Below are 18,712 nucleotides of genomic sequence, written 5' to 3' on the forward strand. Positions count from 1 at the left end.
CCCATAAACAGTTAAGGATATTTCTTCACTAGAAAAATCTACCTTCAGCTCTTCAAAAAGTAGCATCAAATAACATGCTGACTGGTCAAGGTGTATCTCAGAATGTCTGTTTCTTAGAAAAAAATTGTTGCATACTCTACAGTCCTCTGCAATCTAGTCATAAAATATAATTGCATCTCTGCTAAGATCAGATGTTTGCTAAGTGGTTTCTGTGAAACTGTGAAACTAGGCAAGAAGAACTGAGTTACAATTAACAGTTTCTCAAAGATAGATGAGATCTTGTTCCCCAGGAGCTGTGTATGTACAGTCACATTTAGCAAGACCTTCCTCTTTACAGTCATTACAAGCTTGCCTTTTAACAGGAAAGTCTGTTTCTTTTTCTTCATTTCCTTTCCCTTAACTCCAGATGCATTTCATCATGTGATTCTAACTTGTTGACACTTCATTTTCAGAATGCAAAATTAGCTTTTCATGTATTTACTGTGGTCACATGCAAGCCAGGTGTGATTGAGCCATTTAACACATAATAGCTTATTTGGTAGAAACACACAAACAAGCTACAACATTAGGCAAATTAAAAACTTGCAGTTTGGGAGGTAGCCCAGAATAATGGGCAGTAATTATGCCTTGCAGGGAAAAAAACAAAGTAGAAAACTCCTTTTCTAATGGACTTTTACAGTGATGTAAGAGCACATAGTTCCTATGGACTGGGTGATGTGCTGTAAGATGACATTTATACTTCTTCATCATGAGGTAGTTTGTCTGCACGCCCATTCCCTTAATGACTCTCAAAAAAACAAACAAAAAACAAAACAAAACAAAACACACAGTACAGCTCAACATCTACTGCTGACAAAACAGAACAACAATGAAAAGACAACAGGCTGCTTCTGAGTGAGAACTTTCTTATTACATTTAACTATAAAATGGTTGTGTGAGAGATCTAATGATATTACCATTGGCACAATGTCCTGATTTCGACTGAGATAGTTTTCTTCCTGTTGACTGTTATGATGCTGTGTTTTGGACCCAAGGACTGTTTCACACTGTCTTGTCAGTGATGGGGCTGGAGGGGGCACAAGGACCTGGGGGTGGGAGTACAGAACGAGGATAGCCAACCTAAACTGGCCAAAGGGATACTCCATACCACATAGCAGCATGCTGAACAATAAAACTGTGAGTTGGCCAGAAATGGTTGCCATTGCTCAGAGGCTGGCTGGGCATTAGTTGTCCATCTCCATGGGGAGTTCAGGGGGATCTGAGGGCTGGGACCAGGAAGACCTCTCTGTTTCCCCGAGCCCTGCATGGGTAAGATGACAGAATGGGCTTGGAAAGTGAGATTTTGGGAAAACCAAAGAGGGACTGGACTCAGTCTGCACACTGAAATGAACTGGTGTTGAGTAATGGCACTGTTTATCATCTGTTTTGTATATTATTGGCCCATCAGGAAAATAAATGCATATTGCCATTGACAAAGTGCTTCATCAATATATGATTTGTATAAAATCCCTTACATAGAGTCTTTTGGTAATCTAACTTAAACTTATTGCTTTAAGTTTAGCCATGAAGATCTCTTAAAACAGTCCTGCCACACCAAATAGCACTTGTAGGTTGTTGCTTACTGACGTCCAAGCAAATACCAGTTGGTTGATCCTGGTCACACCATTTGGGAAAAATATTATAACTGAATTGTTTTGCTAGAGAAATGACTTCAATATATATATTTATTTGCTACTGGTTCATTGAATAAGCAGATACTTCCTTTCTAATAGACCCAGAAAAAGAATTAATGGCCTGTATTCAAGAAATTCAACTAAATCAAGCACTAGTCTTCAGCTATTGTTGCCAAATGTGTGAACTTTAGCCTGGTTGATTTGCTAACCAAATATCATCCTATTTAAATTTAAATGTACCAGACTCCCTTGATACTTTGCAACATGCTTGTCTTGCAAAGCCTTAAATGTCCTTAAATATTAGCTGATCTATTTCTTTCTTGATAACTTCATTAAAGAAAGTAAAAATTCCATAAACAAAATAACAATCTATCCAGAAGAAAAGTACATTTTCCTGAAGAAAATCTTTTCCAGTACTCAAAGCTATAGATTTAAACCCAGTAAAGACACAGCGTTTAACACTTGTAATAATCCACTGTAATCCCTTTTCTCAAGAAAATTTCCTAAATACTTTCTTGGGGATTTATAATGTAAAAACATGTTTCAAGGGAAGTGGATTAGAAGGACAAAACTGTCCTCAAAGCACACTGATTTTCAAGTTATCCTAGAACAAAGTTTCATATCTTGACTGTCATGAACTGCAAAACAAGAACATGCCTTTGCCTCCAGCAGTAACTGACAGTAAAAATGGGGAAAAAGTACACTGTCTTTTATGATGTGTAATGAATGATATTTTTTAATTTACTATTCCATTCATTACTGTTATCAGCACTTCTCACTTATCCTTCTATTGCTCTCCGTTTGCTTTTCCTTTTTCAACTTTTGATTCTAAGGTAAAGCTTTTTTGCTGTCATTTGTTGTTGCTGCTTCCATAAACTTTACAAGCACATTTGCCTCCTGATCCCCAAAAGAAAATATACTTGAAATCCATTTATCTGCTTATCCCTTTCCTCTCTTTTGCCAGAGGCAATGCATAAAACAGAGAAAGTACCTTTAATTCTGACAGGTTCAGACCACATAGTGTTATTAGAATTCTTATATCTTCTCTTTCCTTTCTGACAGGCAGAAACTTTAACAGTTCAAAAGTGACCCAATGCCAGTATCATAAATTCAGCCTAGTTATTCTTCCTTCTTTTGTGATGTTTCTTTCAGAGTTTATCTGTTTGGGTTTGTTTGTTTGTTTGTTCCAACTTTTCCTTCCTAAGCTCCTTTTTGTATATCTGAACTTTCTGCTAGACTCCATCAAAACTTCTCTATATTTCCTTTCTTAGGCTCCTAGTCTGTACATAGTTCTATAACTTTAAAAACAATAAACAGTATTTAAACTGCATCAGTCTTTAAAATGTCTTCAAAATTATCTGATGGTTTTTAAAAAAGCAGGAAACTCCTTCTGTGGCTGGTAATAAGAGCATTTTATTTTTGTGTACCTGAAAGATCAGTTTAAAATGATCTTGAATGCTCTCACAGCATCTATATTTTGATAACAATGTTTCCTTGCCTGTGGGCTTCATATGAAACAAATGTGTGGAGTCTTCGTGGGTTTGTTGTTGTTTCAATTATTTTGATTTTCTAAATGCTATTGGGACCCACAAATACAAACTAGAGAAAATGGTAGAAAATTCAAGTACAATTCTTTGCAGAATGATAAGGATTTTATTGATAGTTTTTCCAAAACTCCATACTAATTTGGTCACATTGATCATGTTTTTGTTGTTGTTGTTGCTGTTGTTGTTTTGCAACAAAGTAGCAGTATATCAGGTTTCCTAAAAATATTTTGTCACTTATAGCTAAGGTGTTACCTCATGAGGTTTAATTCCTCTTTCCTCCCTTAAAGTATATGTTATTTAAGCAGTAAATAGACTTTATCACGAAGCCAGAAAATATTCAGACTAATTTTTCAACAAATAGAGCAGCTTCAGGATTTTATTGAATGGCTTTTCTGTTTGATTGATTGGTTTTGTTTGGTTCATTTTCTTTCTCTTTGTTTAAAGGGAAAGGAGTTTATACGGATTAAAAATGTTGGAATTCTTTTCTACAGACAAAATGCAGAGCTGATGTCAATCAGTAAAACTTGGAGTGCTCTACCAATTTGGACCATTACATTAAGAAAAAATAAATGGTCTCACTCTGTGCCTTGGATTCCTGCTGATTGTAATAAAGAGATTCAAGGCATGCTTCTGACTAAATTTTAATTTATCAGAGTTTAAAATATTTTGCAGAGACCAGTAAAGACTATTTCATCTATAAAAAGAAAATAATATATCAACAATCCTAGACCTTGTGTCCTAATTTTGATTTCTTTCTTTGTATCTTGTCAGCTTAATTTCTGTTGAACTGTTTCAGCATGTACTTCACCTTCTATTGTGTAATATGACTTATTAGGTAAAGCATTGTTGGATATTTTCTTTTCAGTTAATTGCACAGCTGCATTTGTTGAGATAATAAAACTTTACATTAGTTAGTCTAGTATTAGATTCATTATTTCATTGTTTTCTTTTTCTTAGAAAATTGGTCCATTTCTTCTAGAACAGCAATCCCATTCCTGTATGCACAGTTAGCCAAACCTGCCTTTGTGCTATTAACATTATGCAACTGAAGTTAAAATTCTTGGTACAATGAGATTTCACTAAAAAATATGTGGGGAAAAAAAAGAATGATGATAAGACAAGTGGATTCATAAGAGAGAGAAGCAGTTAACACCACATTTTGTGTAACATGTAAACTTCCAAACAGGCTTTAAAAGTCACATATTAGCCTAATAAGTTTTGTGTTCTTCTTGTTTTCCATAAATTTCTCATTGTCTTACACAAAGTTAAATTTCATTGGCATCAAGCATCTTTCTGATGGCCAGTCTTCTTTCCCTCTCAGTCAAAACAATTTTGGCTCAAAAGATGGTCCTTGGGAGTAGTATGTACAGAATAATCCTTGCTTCCTCCTCTGCCTGTCTTTTCCTTGCCTGGTCTGCCAGGTCCCGAATCCCTGCAGATCATGCTGTAGCCTCTATGCCAGCAGTGGGTTCTGACATGCTAGTGGGGTAGTGATGGCAAAAGTCTCATTCAAGACTCAGGTTCTTGCTAGAAACAATAAGAAAAAGATCTGACAAAGAATTTCCTCATTAGTCACACTGGTGCTATTTCCCAGATAAAGTTAACTTTTTCAGTAGAATAATCTTTATAGAACAATTTTACTCTTATTGATCTTGGTGAATTACATTCTAACTATAAAATAGTGAGTATGGAACAGTATAATAAGTCAGGCTCAACATGTAGTATTATCTCTGGTGCTGGTTGATCAGACAAGTAGTGAAGATTACCCTCTGGCTCTTCCTGATATTTTATAAGAAAAAGGCAATTACAATTTTATTTTACATTCAAGATTCTTATTTATCAATGCAGTGAAATGATCAAAATCAGATGCTGTACTCTAGGCATGGAGGATAATCCCATTCCTCTAACTGGAGGGAGACTGGAGGCTTTTGGTCCTCTTTGCTGTCAAAGAACTGCTATATCATGCTCAGCTTGCTGCCTGTGACAGCCCCAGGGTCTTTTCTGCAGAACTGTTCTCCCCAGCACTCAGCCCTCTGTCTACATCACTGCAAGGGACTCCTACCTCCTCAGGTACATCAACTGCTGTTTGTCCCTGATAAGTTTCATTAGTTTCCTGACGGTGCACTCCACCACCCTGCACAAGCCTCTATGTGGCTGTCCTACCTGCTGGTTACCTCAGTTTGGTGTCATCTGCAAACTTGATAAACAAGCACTCCATTACCTCATGAATTGTGAAGCTGTTAAACAAGAGTGGTCCCAAGACAGGCCTATGTATTACCTCACTTGTTACTGGTCTCTGGGAAAAGTAGAACTCATTAACCACTTACACTCTAAGTCCAGTCCTGTAAACAGATGGATCATGAAACCACCCAGTTGTCCATCTGTCTAAACTATAGTATTTCAGAAATGAAGATTCTCAGTAAAAATCATCACATGCTGTAGAGAGCTTGGCAGAAAATAACCATGTTTCTTAAAAACTTTCAAAAGTTCCACTTTGTTTCTGTTTCATATTTCAATAGCCACAAATGTACTACTGAGAAAGAAATTCTGTCAAAGATGGATTTATTATTATTATTATTATTATTATTATTAATTTTAAATACATATGTAGTACCTGAAGTTTTTTAATTAATCCCTTTTTTCTTTTATTTTTCCTTAGAAATGACCAGACAGCTCTGGACAGTAAAAAAAAACCTTTCCTTTGAACAAATAATTGAAACCAATATGCCTGTCACGAGACATTTTGGTTTCTATAAAATTATGTTTACTCACAGCTGCTCCACCCAGCTTTAATATTGTAGGAATAATGATAATACAGATGAACTGCTTAGCTTTTCTAGAATAATGATGGAGTTCTTATTTGTAAAATTCAAAATTTTCAGACTAATGAGAGGACTAGAAGCTAGGATAGCAAGACAAAGAAGGTGGATTGAAACAGGTGAAGTTATATCTGATTTCTAACATCAGATGTAAAAAAAAAAAAAAAAAAAAAAAAAAAGGAAATTAATTTGTTTCTTTCTAGGGGGGAGCAGTGTGGGGGGGATGGATGTGTTATTTCTACAGACTTATATATTTTAACTTGATTTTTCTGGCATGATACAATTGTGAAGCTTTCAGCACTGAGAATCTTGATTTAATTTTTAAATGAAAAAGAAAATAATGAGGAACAGCATCAAATACATGTTTCTTAATAGAACTGACAACAGCATTTGAACCATTAGTCTATCTGCTGCAAATTGAGAAAATATATCAAAGAAAATACCAGAATGTTTAATGATTATACGTGTAAAAGAACTTAAAACAATCTTACCACACAACATGTTAGCGGCATAGCCTAATTGTACCGTTGGGAATGTTCTGTCTTATATGTACATATGGTCATATGTACATATATATGTCATATATGTCATATATGTCAGTTCATACACTCATATTACTACAGCTCATTTATGCAAATGTAATTTAAATACATTTTTCTTTCTGCATCCACCACCAGAGAAGAATTCTGCTAAAATAAGATACTAAGAGTGATTTTTCTTTCCTTTTTCCCTAGGAGAAATTTTGACCCTTTCAATTGGTAAATGTAGCTCTGTGGTCTGTTCAAATGATGTACATTTGCTTAGACCCACTTCTCACAGAATACAGGTATATTTTAGTCCTGAATTATAGATTCTGGGTTACATTTTAGCAAGTTACTTAGCTATGACTTTGGACATGTTAGTCTGTTTGGCCAAGATGGTAGATCATACTACCACCTGTTACTGTTGTCCTCTATGTAAAATGACCAAAGTTTGACCAAGTAGTGACACTGATGAAATGCTTCAGTACAGTGTTTGAATAAGCAGTAACACTGATGATATGCTTTAGTACAGTGTTTCATGACAACAAAAGACATCAATTTAACACAATTTATGAATATCTGCAGGTCTATCATACACTGTGATATTTCAGGAAACATGCTGTCCTCCTTGTTGATGCCTGACAAACTCTACAGAATAGACACAGTGAATGATGTAATAATTATCTTGCAACTCTCCAATGAATTCCACCTTTCATTTAATAAAGAGTAGCAATTTTCATTAATTCTTTTTATTTCTATCAGTTGTTTACTGGCAGAAATGTAGTTATTTCCTAGTTATGTATTCAAATAAATACATCTAAAGTAAGTAAATTCAGTAACCACTAGGGCAGGGCATAAATATTCTTGGATCAGGAATGAGGATCAGCTTGTAGTAGTTTTTTTTTTCACATAGAGGATACCAAAAATCCATTTTGAAGCAGAATCAAACTAATAACAGAAGGATTTTCTTCTAATGACTTTCAAAGACAATTATGGTTTCCAGAATTTTTACAAGAGACTGTGGGAACACTGGAAAATTGTCAGAGAGGTACTTTGAGGAGTTACTTAGTAACAAATATCGTGCTTAGAAAATCTTCAGAGTGGACAATAATTGAAACTTGGAAAAATGTATTAAATATCACACATGTTCTCACTGTTCCCTAGACAATTCATAATGACCACTACTGAAGGACAAAGTCTTGGCTAGGTGTACCTTCATATGAACGACTACAACCATTTCTTGTATTTGGATATGAATTAAATAAATATTTCTTTTTTATTTCCTGTTTCTGAGAAATCTGTAAATATCAGCTTTACATCATTAAGAAATAACCTTTTAGTTTAAGAATTTTTCAGGAAACATGAACTTTACTCTACGACGTTTTTGTTTTGTAGAAAACAGATTTCTGAAGAGAAGGGTATATTTTCTATTAAGTCAATGTTGCACACATATACGTAATGTTATATTGCTTTAGAAGAATAAATAGGTTATCTGTAATGGCTGACATCTTAGTAATCTGTGAAATTACCATAATAACCCATTAGTTAATGGTATTTAAATAGTTAACTCTGCTTAGCACTAGTTAGTTTACTTATAGAATGTTAAAACATTTCAGAGATTATGTGATTGATGAAAAATGGTGAGCACATGGTAACAATAAAACCATAACTTCAGTGTCGCCAAGCTTACAATGTGATAATGAAACAACATAAATGGACTGATTTGAGTAATAAGATCATAGGGCTTATGGCATGAGAAAAATTCTTCTGCGAGTAATTTGCCTTCACATTTTACATGAAAGATTTTGTAGAAAGAATCATTTTTACCATTTTCTCCAAAAGAGAAACAGTTGATATGGAGGTAAAAATACTTTTTCCATATCTCTGTGCTGTTGATTTAATGACAGCCTGCAGATTTGACAAAAACATCTGAGTAGCACATGATATTTTTCATGATTTATTTATGATTTATTATTTTTTTTTAATTTCTGGATTATTAATTGTCAGTAAGTCACACACACAAAGCAAAAGGAATCTGTAATAAGATGAGTGCAGAAAACACACTGTTTTTAAAGGCCACGGTGAAATTCAGATTTCAGGAGAGCTGAAAGCGGTGGTTACATTTTCCATCCAAGGAATATAATCCTTTTCAATTATTAACTAAAATTCAATTGTTTGGTGTAACTGATACACACTTTGCTCACCAAAGAGAAATAAAAAGTCTTTTGGTGGATATTAAATCAAGTGTACTGCCTGGCCCTTGCTTTCAGAATAGGCTTTTTTCAGTCTTTATGTCTTTTTGTCTGTAAATGTGTGGTACAAAATAATGCTTTGCACATTCTGTGCTTTTCTTACAAATAGGTTTAAAATTTTAATGCCCTCCAAAAGCCATTAGAGGACCTTTTTATTAACCAACATTTAAATAATACATTAATTCTTATTATGAAGAAGTTTCAGGGGAAAATGAAGTCTGAAATAATTTCTACCACTCCTTCTTATAGTTTGCCACAATGTAGGACTAACTGTTTTACCATTTCCAGACTTTAGACACATTAAACTATGGTGGAATGGTGGATATATAAATCAGATTTCAAGGTAAGAAATAAAAAACAAATACATCAGTGTTTTTATCCTTTGAGGTCCTCCTCACACACACTCACACAAAAATAACAAAACAAAACATAAAAGCCTTCAATGTTTTGTATTTTTTAAGAAAATCTCTTTATGGTTGAAGTATTTACTGTGATAAATCCCATTTAGTGAAGCCTGAGCAGAAAAGAAAAAGGTGCTAACAGTGCTTTCCTTAAGGGCATAACCACCCCCCTTCCTCCCCCTTCTCACACCCCCCCTCAAATATCTACAAAAATCATTTAAAAATCTTGCTAGCCTGATACTGTGACTTCCTACTAGCATGTTAATTAAATTACTTTTAAAGGCACAGGCTAGTTTCCAGTAGACTAGAATATTTCCTCACATTTCAGGAATTTTTAGTCACAGGGAAGCCAGTAAGACACACAGAGAACAGTAAGAGCTGCCTTCTAGATTCAAGATGGAACATGCCACTGGAGTCTAGCTGTGCTTGGTTTGTATGCAGAGCTGCAGTAAAATATCAGTACATACTCTTCTCCCATACCACAGCTATCATCTTATTGGACAACACAGCTTACTCGCCAAGTAAGGAATTAAAACAACATTGAGCATAACACATTACATAATTAATGTGCTAGATAAACAACCCCACAGTTTTATATTTTTCAGTGGAAAAAAAAAAAAAAGTTATTAAACAATTCATTAGCTATTACTATGTAGAACTGCAATCTTTCTGACTTTGTTAATACACTGATGAACAAACATTCACTGAAAAGAATTTGCCAAATATTGCATCTATATAACTGTATCATGTGTAACATTCCTCTTGAAAAAATTTGATGTGAAAGGAGCCAGTGCTAGATACACTTTTTACTGAATTGACATGAAAACATCTGCTCTTCTTGAGTATTGCCTTTTGTTAGGGAAAATAAACAAGTAATTCATGACCTTCACATAAGGTTAATACTATCTTGATATAAAACCATCACTGCTGGCATTACATTGCCATCCACAGTGGCACATGCAGAAAATTTAAAATTAGGAAAGCCTAGGTGAAAAAGTAAATACAGACTCTGCCAATAAGCTAGTTGAACTGTGAATTATTACTCAAGTGGATATGATCTGTGGAGGAAGTTAATACAAAATCATTCCAGATTAACATTTTATTGGGAAGAAGAATTAAATCTAATCTGACAAACCTCCTAATCTACCATAAATTTCTGATATGGAGGATGTTGATTCAGACTGTTGCTTTACAGTGGCATCCTAAACTCATGCACAGTAATTCTTGTGTCTGTGAAGAGAATGTAATCAAAGAGTTGCTGAAAGAATGGAGAGACAGTGCTACTTATAAAGTATACAAGTCTCTAGAATCTACATACTTTAAGAAAGCAGAGCATAATTTCAGCAAGCAACAGACATTAAATCTTGTTGAAATGAGTTTAGTGGAGAAAGAAAAGTTGAGAAAGAAAAAATAACAACCCACTAAATTGTCATGCAGCATTTGTAAAGATCACTAAATTGCGATCCTTACAACAATCTACTTCAGGATTTGTAACAAGTAAGAAATAATGCAGCATTTAAAGATTCAAGCAAAATCCTTTTGTCTAAAGAAAATAGAAGTCATTCATTTTTTAAGAGTCATTATCACAGTTTTATACTTTCTTTAGCTGGAAAGATAGCTGTTAGATGCATGCAAAATTGCCAAACTGATGAATTTGCAGAGATTGCCTTATGCAAGTTAATGGGATTTTATTCTGAGCACAGTAAAATGGGTATTTTTTCCTGCATGTCTGTATATCCAAGAGAACAGGTGTGAGTATAATCAAGACCTACCCATGGTGGAAATTTGATCTTGTTAAAACTTCAGAAGGTACAAGTATTTCAAGGACTCTGCTTCCTAAATATGGCAGCAATAAGTATAACATCTTCATTTTTTCTCCTCATACAGGCATGAAAGTTCATGTTCTCCATCAAGGAGATGTTTTTATTTAGATTTGGTACAGCAAATGTAATAAGATGTATTCACTGACCCCAGTAATATTTGTTTTTATTTAATCCTACTTACTCCTTAACATATTTATAGACATTTACTGTGGCATCTGTAATGAAATACAGGATAGAGAGATCTTAAACTTGCAGCAGGTTAAAAATAATTAAAATAAAAGATAATATTTTTTATTTATGTGACACAGATACTCAGCATAGGCTATGAGGAATTTGTTGAACCCTGTAAACCATTGGAAATACTGGACTAGAATTCAAAGCTAGAGGAAAGGTTTTGTTTTTCAGGAAAGTGAAGAGCAAAGTTTTCACTATAGATCAACCCGCAGGAAGACCTTGTTTGTTAAAGTATTGAGAAGATAATTATCTTTTTTCAGCATGTTACTTTCCTCAAATAAAAGTTTAGCCTTATAATTTTGATGCCTTGCTGTCTTTTGTTCACTCTCAAAAAAGGAGCAAATTGCCTTGTACATTTGAAGTGAGTACAAATTATATACGAATATAGTAGGGCTTGAATGGATTTCAAATTCAGTAACAAGATGAATGCTTACTACAGTGGAAGGCATTCAGGTTGAGTCTTCTAACATGACTGCTGTTTATCACAATGATGTTAGTAACTTATTTCTTCAAGACAGGTACACTGTACTTTCAATACAATAAACACCATAATCCAATGCAATTAATAGTTTTTAGGAGCTAGATAGTCAGTGATGTGATCTAATACTTAACTCTAAATTACTGCAGTATCATAACATCACTGACATGACAAATGAAACATAGATGAGATCATGAGATTTAGTACCCACTACACTTGAAGATGGAATTCTAATGGTCATCAGATAGGGAGAATGAAAACAGAGCAAGAAATTGTTTGAAGAATGAAAGTCTGAACATAATAAACACAAAGAATTTGTTGACAACAACCAAAATACATTCAGTAGCAGAGACCAGAAATAAGTGTTTTAAATTATGAACAACTATAAATTAAAATATAAGCAATACAGAATGGGAGAGATTGTGAAATTCACAATAAATATTTATTCTGATTTCATTTTTAATATATGTCTGTAGAACTTGAGTCAGCTTCTGCTCTATTCTTAAAGTTCATCTTCTTTGCTCCATTGAGGTGTAAATGTACAAGTATTAGAAAAAGTCATCATGGTTTGGAACAATTTCCTGAGACAGTATTTAGTGTCAGGAACTGTAAAACTATAAGACCTTCTGGATCAATGAGTTCTGTTCTTATATTACTTCTAACACTCTACCACATAATTTCTTTAATAAATGGATGCTGTTTTATCTTGAAACTAAAAAGATCATTTTTTCCTGCTGCAATGCTGGTCTGAATCCTCTCTGCTTAAATAAGTAGAAGTTTTTTTCACTGTCCTTTATTAAATTTATGCACCATCACTTTATAAACTTCTACACTTTTGCTGATGTTTATTTACTTTACATTTAAATACAACATTAATTTCTAAATATAAACATAATCCTTTGCATACTTCTTGAGGCATGTACTGAAAGTGTGTGTTTTTTTTCAGCATCCACATCTCTATCTTCATTTCCTGTCATCTGAAAAGAGCATGTGCCTGTGTCTCGCTCCAATTTGCAGGAGAGAGGCAAGGTTCTTTGATATGTGTATATACCCGGCGTGAGATTAAGAAGCAACGGTTCAAATGTTGGTCCAACCAGTTTATTAAAGTCCTGGCCGTTTTAGGGAGATGGGGAAGGGAAGGTGGGCGATAGGAAAAGTAGGAAAAATAAGCAAGGAGTCTGTGGAGAGCAAAAGAGATAGTCACCACCGTGGGTCCAGCGAGGTACACCGTAGGTCCGTAGATTTCAGGAACTCGTCTGATCACCGCGGGGGATGGGAGAAAGTCAGGAAGCACTGCAGCAAGCCGGCCTTCCGAAGAGGTTTCCCCTCAGGGAATTCTCCATCAAAGCCATCTTTGGGAGTTCGTCTCCAGAGATCGTCTCCCAAGATCATCTCCCAAAATTCATCTCCCTAGATCGTCTCCCAAAAATCGTCTCCAAAAATCCCCAGTTTAGCGAGGGCCTTTTATCCCCCATTTCGGTGGGGTTGTTTTTCTTCTTCTTTGAAGTTTGAGGATATCTCGAACAAACACTGAATGTCTAAACAAGCATCTTCTGACGGCAAACACTCTGTAAAATGGTTTAAAACCAGCTTTTGTGACATTCCTGGCCCACAGATAAGCCAGCAGGGGTTGGTGGTGCCTCTGTTTGCCAGACACAAGCATTATCGCCTTCTGCAGTGGTCAGCTCCTTCAAGCAGCACCCCTGAAAAAGACTGCTTGTCCTGTCTCTGCTTATCTTTGCAATCATAAGCGGAGATGGCACAATAGCAACCACCATTCACTCTCCTAGATAGTTAGCAGTCGCCAGTCAGAGTCTTATCATCAGAAAAACCTCACGAAGCAAGCTTTGAGACAACAAAAGAAAACCAGATCTGTCCTTCACACCACCCCGTGGCTCAAAGGTTGCTTGAAACTGATGTGCAAATGACCATTCACGGTGGTGAGGAAAGGGAAAAAAAAAAAGTAAGCATAAGGGAAAAGAGGGATGGGGGGATAATGGGGAATTAAATGTTTACATCATCATCATCACTCAATCAAAACCTTGACTGATAACACACTAAGCATAAGGTTACTTGTAAGGTCATAATTATTTTCAGTCAATATATGTACATTCATACAGGCATGTATTTTAGATCTCTTTAAAATAAAAATTACTCACAGAAAGTTATTTACAGCTATAGTCACTTATTCCCATTGTTACTTGCTTTACCCTTAGCTCCCTTTTCTATTTAATTAGTAAGCTTTTTCTTGTTGACCTGCTCCTACTATTGTTACAAAAATCATCAATGGGCAGTCATTCTTGATGCAATACAGAGTGAGATGCACCGATATCTACCAGAAAACAAACATCTTTACACTGCTGTGTGCACAATACGTTCAGTCCACTGGGGCAAAACTCATCCTGGGATCTTCAGGTCCTGATCTAGTGCAGCTGCTATTGTTCTTCCCAACTCTTTCACTACAGTCCCTCTTTCAATATAATTTCCAAGCTCCATCAATAAATTTGTCCGGGTCCCTTACTTAAGTTCCTTTAACGTGTATATTACTGGAAGAAAATGAAGACAGTCTTGTTCGGACTAGCAAAAGACCTTCAGTGGTGCAAACAGTTCAGCAGACAAGGAGGGATAAAACCGAAAGATTGTAACTATTCCTGCCAGACAGACCCTCTTGGCATGATCACGGGAGTCTAGCTTGCACACCTGGCATGGGTGTGAGCAGATATTATAAAGACCATTGGCAAGCCCGCCAAACCTGAGGCGGCTTGGAGTGAGTGGCAAGAGACCATGGGTTCGTGTATGACCAAGGAGCAAGTGGCGAAGACAGAGGAGCAAACGGCAGATAGCCAAATCGTGGAAGAGGAGCAGACGGAGCAGACAACGGGTAGTCAAATCATGGATGAGGAGCAGATGGAGGATTCTCAAATCATGGAGGAGGAGCAGCAGGAGCAGATCGCAGATTCTCAAATCATGGATGACCCCATAATCTATGCATGGAATCCGCTCTACGAAGTCCCAGCCTGGAACAGATGGAGAAGACGACCTGCGCAGAAGGAGGTGAGCGCCAACATCGAGCTGCATCTCGCGCAGGAATGGTTCCACGGCAAGATGGGACCAGGGTGCAGTGGGCGGCTCATCGCTGAGCGGGTGCTGAGGGAGCACTGCACCATGATGGGGGCTCCTGATGGCTCCTTTCTTGTCAGGGAGAGCGGGACATTCATTGGGGACTACGTCCTGTCCATCTGGCGTAATGGAGGGGTGCAGCACTGTCGCATCCATTGGTGGCAGGATGCCAACAGCCACAGGTACTTTCTTACCAACAACAGAATCTTCAACAGTCTCTATGACCTCATCTCCTATTACCAGAAGACACCGCTGAGGTACAACGAAATGGAGTTGAGACTGACAGTGCCTGTGCCTCGTTCCAAAGACTGGGTGCCGCGGGACGGCACCCGAGGATCGAGCACAGCTCCAGCGCCATCTTCCTCAGGGCAGGATGGAAGATCCAGCACCATCACGCGTGAAAAGAGAGTCATATTTAATAAGGCACTTGACCAAGTTCATATTATTTAAGTTCATTGTTCACAATAAAAGTTTTTGTTCTGCACTAACCACAGAGTCCGTGTCTAATTACCACAGGTAAACTTTGATCGTATATGCCTTTCTTCACGTGTATGAGACACTGCATTCTTATCCCTACCTGGGGTTTCTACTACCCATACCAAATTGATCACTTACTTTGTAATACTGGTCCTAGCAGGGGTAATAATTAACACTAAATTAAGGGCACCTGCACTTCCAATGTTGTGCTTTTGTCCCTATTCGGAAGTAACGATTTGTTTACTTTCTGATCACAAGCGGCAGAGGATGGGGGAGGCGGTGGCGGTGAGGAAGAGCAGCACGGGATGCTTTCGCTTGCGGCACTTCCACTGCCATTTACCATTAACAATTACATTTAGTATAAACCACAAGACGGACAATCCCAGAAACACATCTCTTATCAAAACTTAGACATTTTCCAACAACCATATTTTGTATGGAACTCCTGGACTGATGTGACACTGAAAAGTATCAGGTGCAAAGGGCTTTATGATAGATTTCTTTTGTGACCATATCTAACAAATATTAGATGGGTCCTTGGCTCATTTCCCAATTTGTTAGGAATTTGGAAACACTATGGAGGAGTTTCATGCAAATCACAATCAGTTTAACCACAACAAACAAAACATAATACTATTGCAACCAAAATATGTAATCAAGGGGTATATCAGCATTCCAGCAAGATCACATCTTCAATTTTCCTGTCACAAAACACAAATGGTTAAAGTCAGCTATCAGCCATTCTGTGTTCAGTAAAGGTCCCACGAGGATCTTCTGTAAAATAAAACAAGACAACTTGCCCTTTTGGGGCTAACGTTAATACAATTAAAAAATGAGGGAACAATCCAGCAAGAGTTGATTTTACATTTCTTTATCGGGGTGTCCTTAGCCTTCCAAGGATATTTGTTAAGGGATTTCATTAAGGTTAGGGAAACTGTCCTCAGGTTAGCTGAGTCAGTTGACACAGGCTGGCCAGGGAGATAAGTGTTTCCCTGGCTTATCAGTAACTGTATTGTGACTCACAGGGGCAATTGGCAGGAGTGGTGAGGCCTTGGGACAGAAGGTGTTAAATCGAGGATCTCCTCCTTTTGTTGTGAGCTTTCTAATACATCCACCCCTCACTGCCTTCCCCCCCCCACCTCCCACTCATCTGGGGGAGGGGGCGAAAGCATCAGCTTTCCTTGAGCTTCCTGAGCTTTTGTTCTGGCCACCAGTTAACTAATTTCTCTAGTCTGACTGTGGGTAATCCATTCATCAAATCTCGTGGAACACCCTTTTGCCAGCCAAGTGTCCAGAGACGATTACGTTTATGACCAATATTTCGCCTACCTGTTCTTACTGGCAATGAGACCCTTCCAGTTTCACTGAGGTTTGGGCTAGGTGGCCCAGGGGCAAGGCTGACAGCTGCAAGCCTCACTTCCCTTGGGTCAAATTTACTAGTGTTAGAAATCACCGGCCCATATTTTCTTTCATAATTAATTAATTCCTGGGCAACCTCCCCCCATGTCCATACTTTATATCCTGACTGCACATGGTTAGAGGTTACAGTTCCTTCTAATGCTGCCCGGGTTCTTTCTCTCTGAGGCAAAGCTTGTATTTTTCCTTGTAGTTGTATACCTATAGGTTTCAGTGATTCTGGAAGCCCCCTAATTAAAGGAGTCATCCTTTCAGGATCAACAGGCATCATCATAGGTGATTCATGATGTGGCTGCAACTTTCTATCATACATCATTTGCAAACAGGCAGCCTTTTGGACACTTTCCACTAATTGATCAGCTGTTCCAGTAATGGCAAGAGGGTCTCCCCTTTCTAAAGGGTTAAGACCACCTGCCCAATAGGCAGCCCTCTGCGTTAGGGACCAGGGAGCACGGTTGTTACCAGTAGTTAAAAATACTCCTGGACCCCAATAACCTTCAGCTTCCTTTTCAGTTAACATTATTTGGTCTCCACCAGTGAGACTGACTCTCCATACATATTCCGTTTCTGATTCTTTTGGAGAACGGCTAAAATCCTTTTTCAGTTTTGCTAATTCAGTGACAGAGAAGGGAATTTCTTTAACATTCATTTTAGGATCCAGGTCCTCACCATTATCAAATGCATATTCAGTTTTTATCAAAGGACGCAATTGGGTTGGCGAGTCCTCTAATTTGTCAAGCCCTTCCCTCATTCCTTGTAGTTCCTTCTGAGGAAAAGTTTTTTCTTGAGGCAAATTATGGACAACAGCATTGCTAGTATTCTTATACGCTAATAGTTCCTTAAACGCCATTTGCAACAAAACTGAATTATGTTGCTCTCTTTGTAATTGTTCCTCAAGGTTCACTATTTGATTCTGCAGAGTTTTTACCAATTCTTGCATTACTTTAACTGATTCCTGTAATGCTTGTATGGTTTGGGTTTCTGCCGAATGCTTTTCATCTCGGAACTCCACGGCTGCTTTTAAAGCTGCACCGAGTACCGCACAAATAAACGATTTTCCTTTCCCGGCTCGGGTACGAGCCCCATGTTGTAAAACACAAATGCGGTCTGAAACACTCTGCAAGTTATGCCAGTTTTGTCGTGCCCAATCCACACCTGATAAAGAGGGCCGAGCACCGTGCTTTTCTAAAAGGTCAAATAGCACATTTTCACTTTTCATAGTGGCAATACTTTCACTCATTTCTCAATACCCTAAAAGATCTACACTAAGGGAAGAAAAGGTACACTTAACTCCTTACCCCTCCCCAGGGAGGCACGCACCAATTAAACAAATGTAAATGCTACAATCATGCCTCCCTTTTGTTTAGAGGAGCACACAAAGACAGCAGGCTAAAACAACACCTTTTGGGTTAAATCGCCCCTTATTTTCCTGCGAGGCCACACAGAGGAAAAAAAAAAAAAAAAATGCAAATTCCGCACCTAGGTTACAAGACACCCTCAATCCTTGCAACTCGGAGAGGTGCGCACAGAAAAAGTTTAAACAACGCAAATTCTCAAATCACTCCTCCCTTACACAAAAGACCAAGAAGCACAATCAACTCTTACAAAGAACGTGTAAACACCTAAATCGCTCCTGGCTATCCTGTCAGGCCAGAAAAACTTCAAGCTTCAAGCCACCAAAGTTACCAAACGCTTCAAAATTTCTTAAAGAGGAATAAACTTCTTGGAGAGCAACACACGCTTTACGTCAAAAAATTACTTCCTCACTTCCCCAAGAGGTGCACACACAAAACTTTTCAAATTCCAAAACACGTTACAAGTTACTTAAACCACAAAAAATGCAAAATTGTCTTCTCGAGGAGGCACACACGTATAAAACAAAAGCAAATAGTCAAAATTAATTCATACGTCCCTGAGAGGTAAACACAAAAGAAAGTAAAGTTTCAGAATA

The 18,712-nt window shown here is 37.3% G+C and overlaps 1 protein-coding gene across 1 annotated transcript; it reads right to left on the reverse strand.

Annotated features, from left to right (window-relative positions):
• Positions 1–16,516: 16,516 nt before the first annotated feature.
• Positions 16,517–18,001, reverse strand: LOC140247173 (uncharacterized). The gene has a single exon (XM_072326570.1). It carries the CDS (start codon positions 17,999–18,001, stop codon positions 16,517–16,519), a length of 1,485 nt encoding a protein of 494 aa, XP_072182671.1.
• Between the last annotated feature and the right edge of the window lie 711 nt (positions 18,002–18,712).

The sequence above is a fragment of the Excalfactoria chinensis genome, chromosome 1, assembly GCF_039878825.1.
Source record: "Excalfactoria chinensis isolate bCotChi1 chromosome 1, bCotChi1.hap2, whole genome shotgun sequence".
NCBI lineage: Eukaryota > Metazoa > Chordata > Aves > Galliformes > Phasianidae > Excalfactoria > Excalfactoria chinensis.

Excerpts from the sequence above, each read along its gene's own strand:
- LOC140247173 (XM_072326570.1), bottom strand. The coding sequence starts at position 18,001 with ATGAGTGAAAGTATTGCCACTATGAAAAGTGAAAATGTGCTATTTGAC.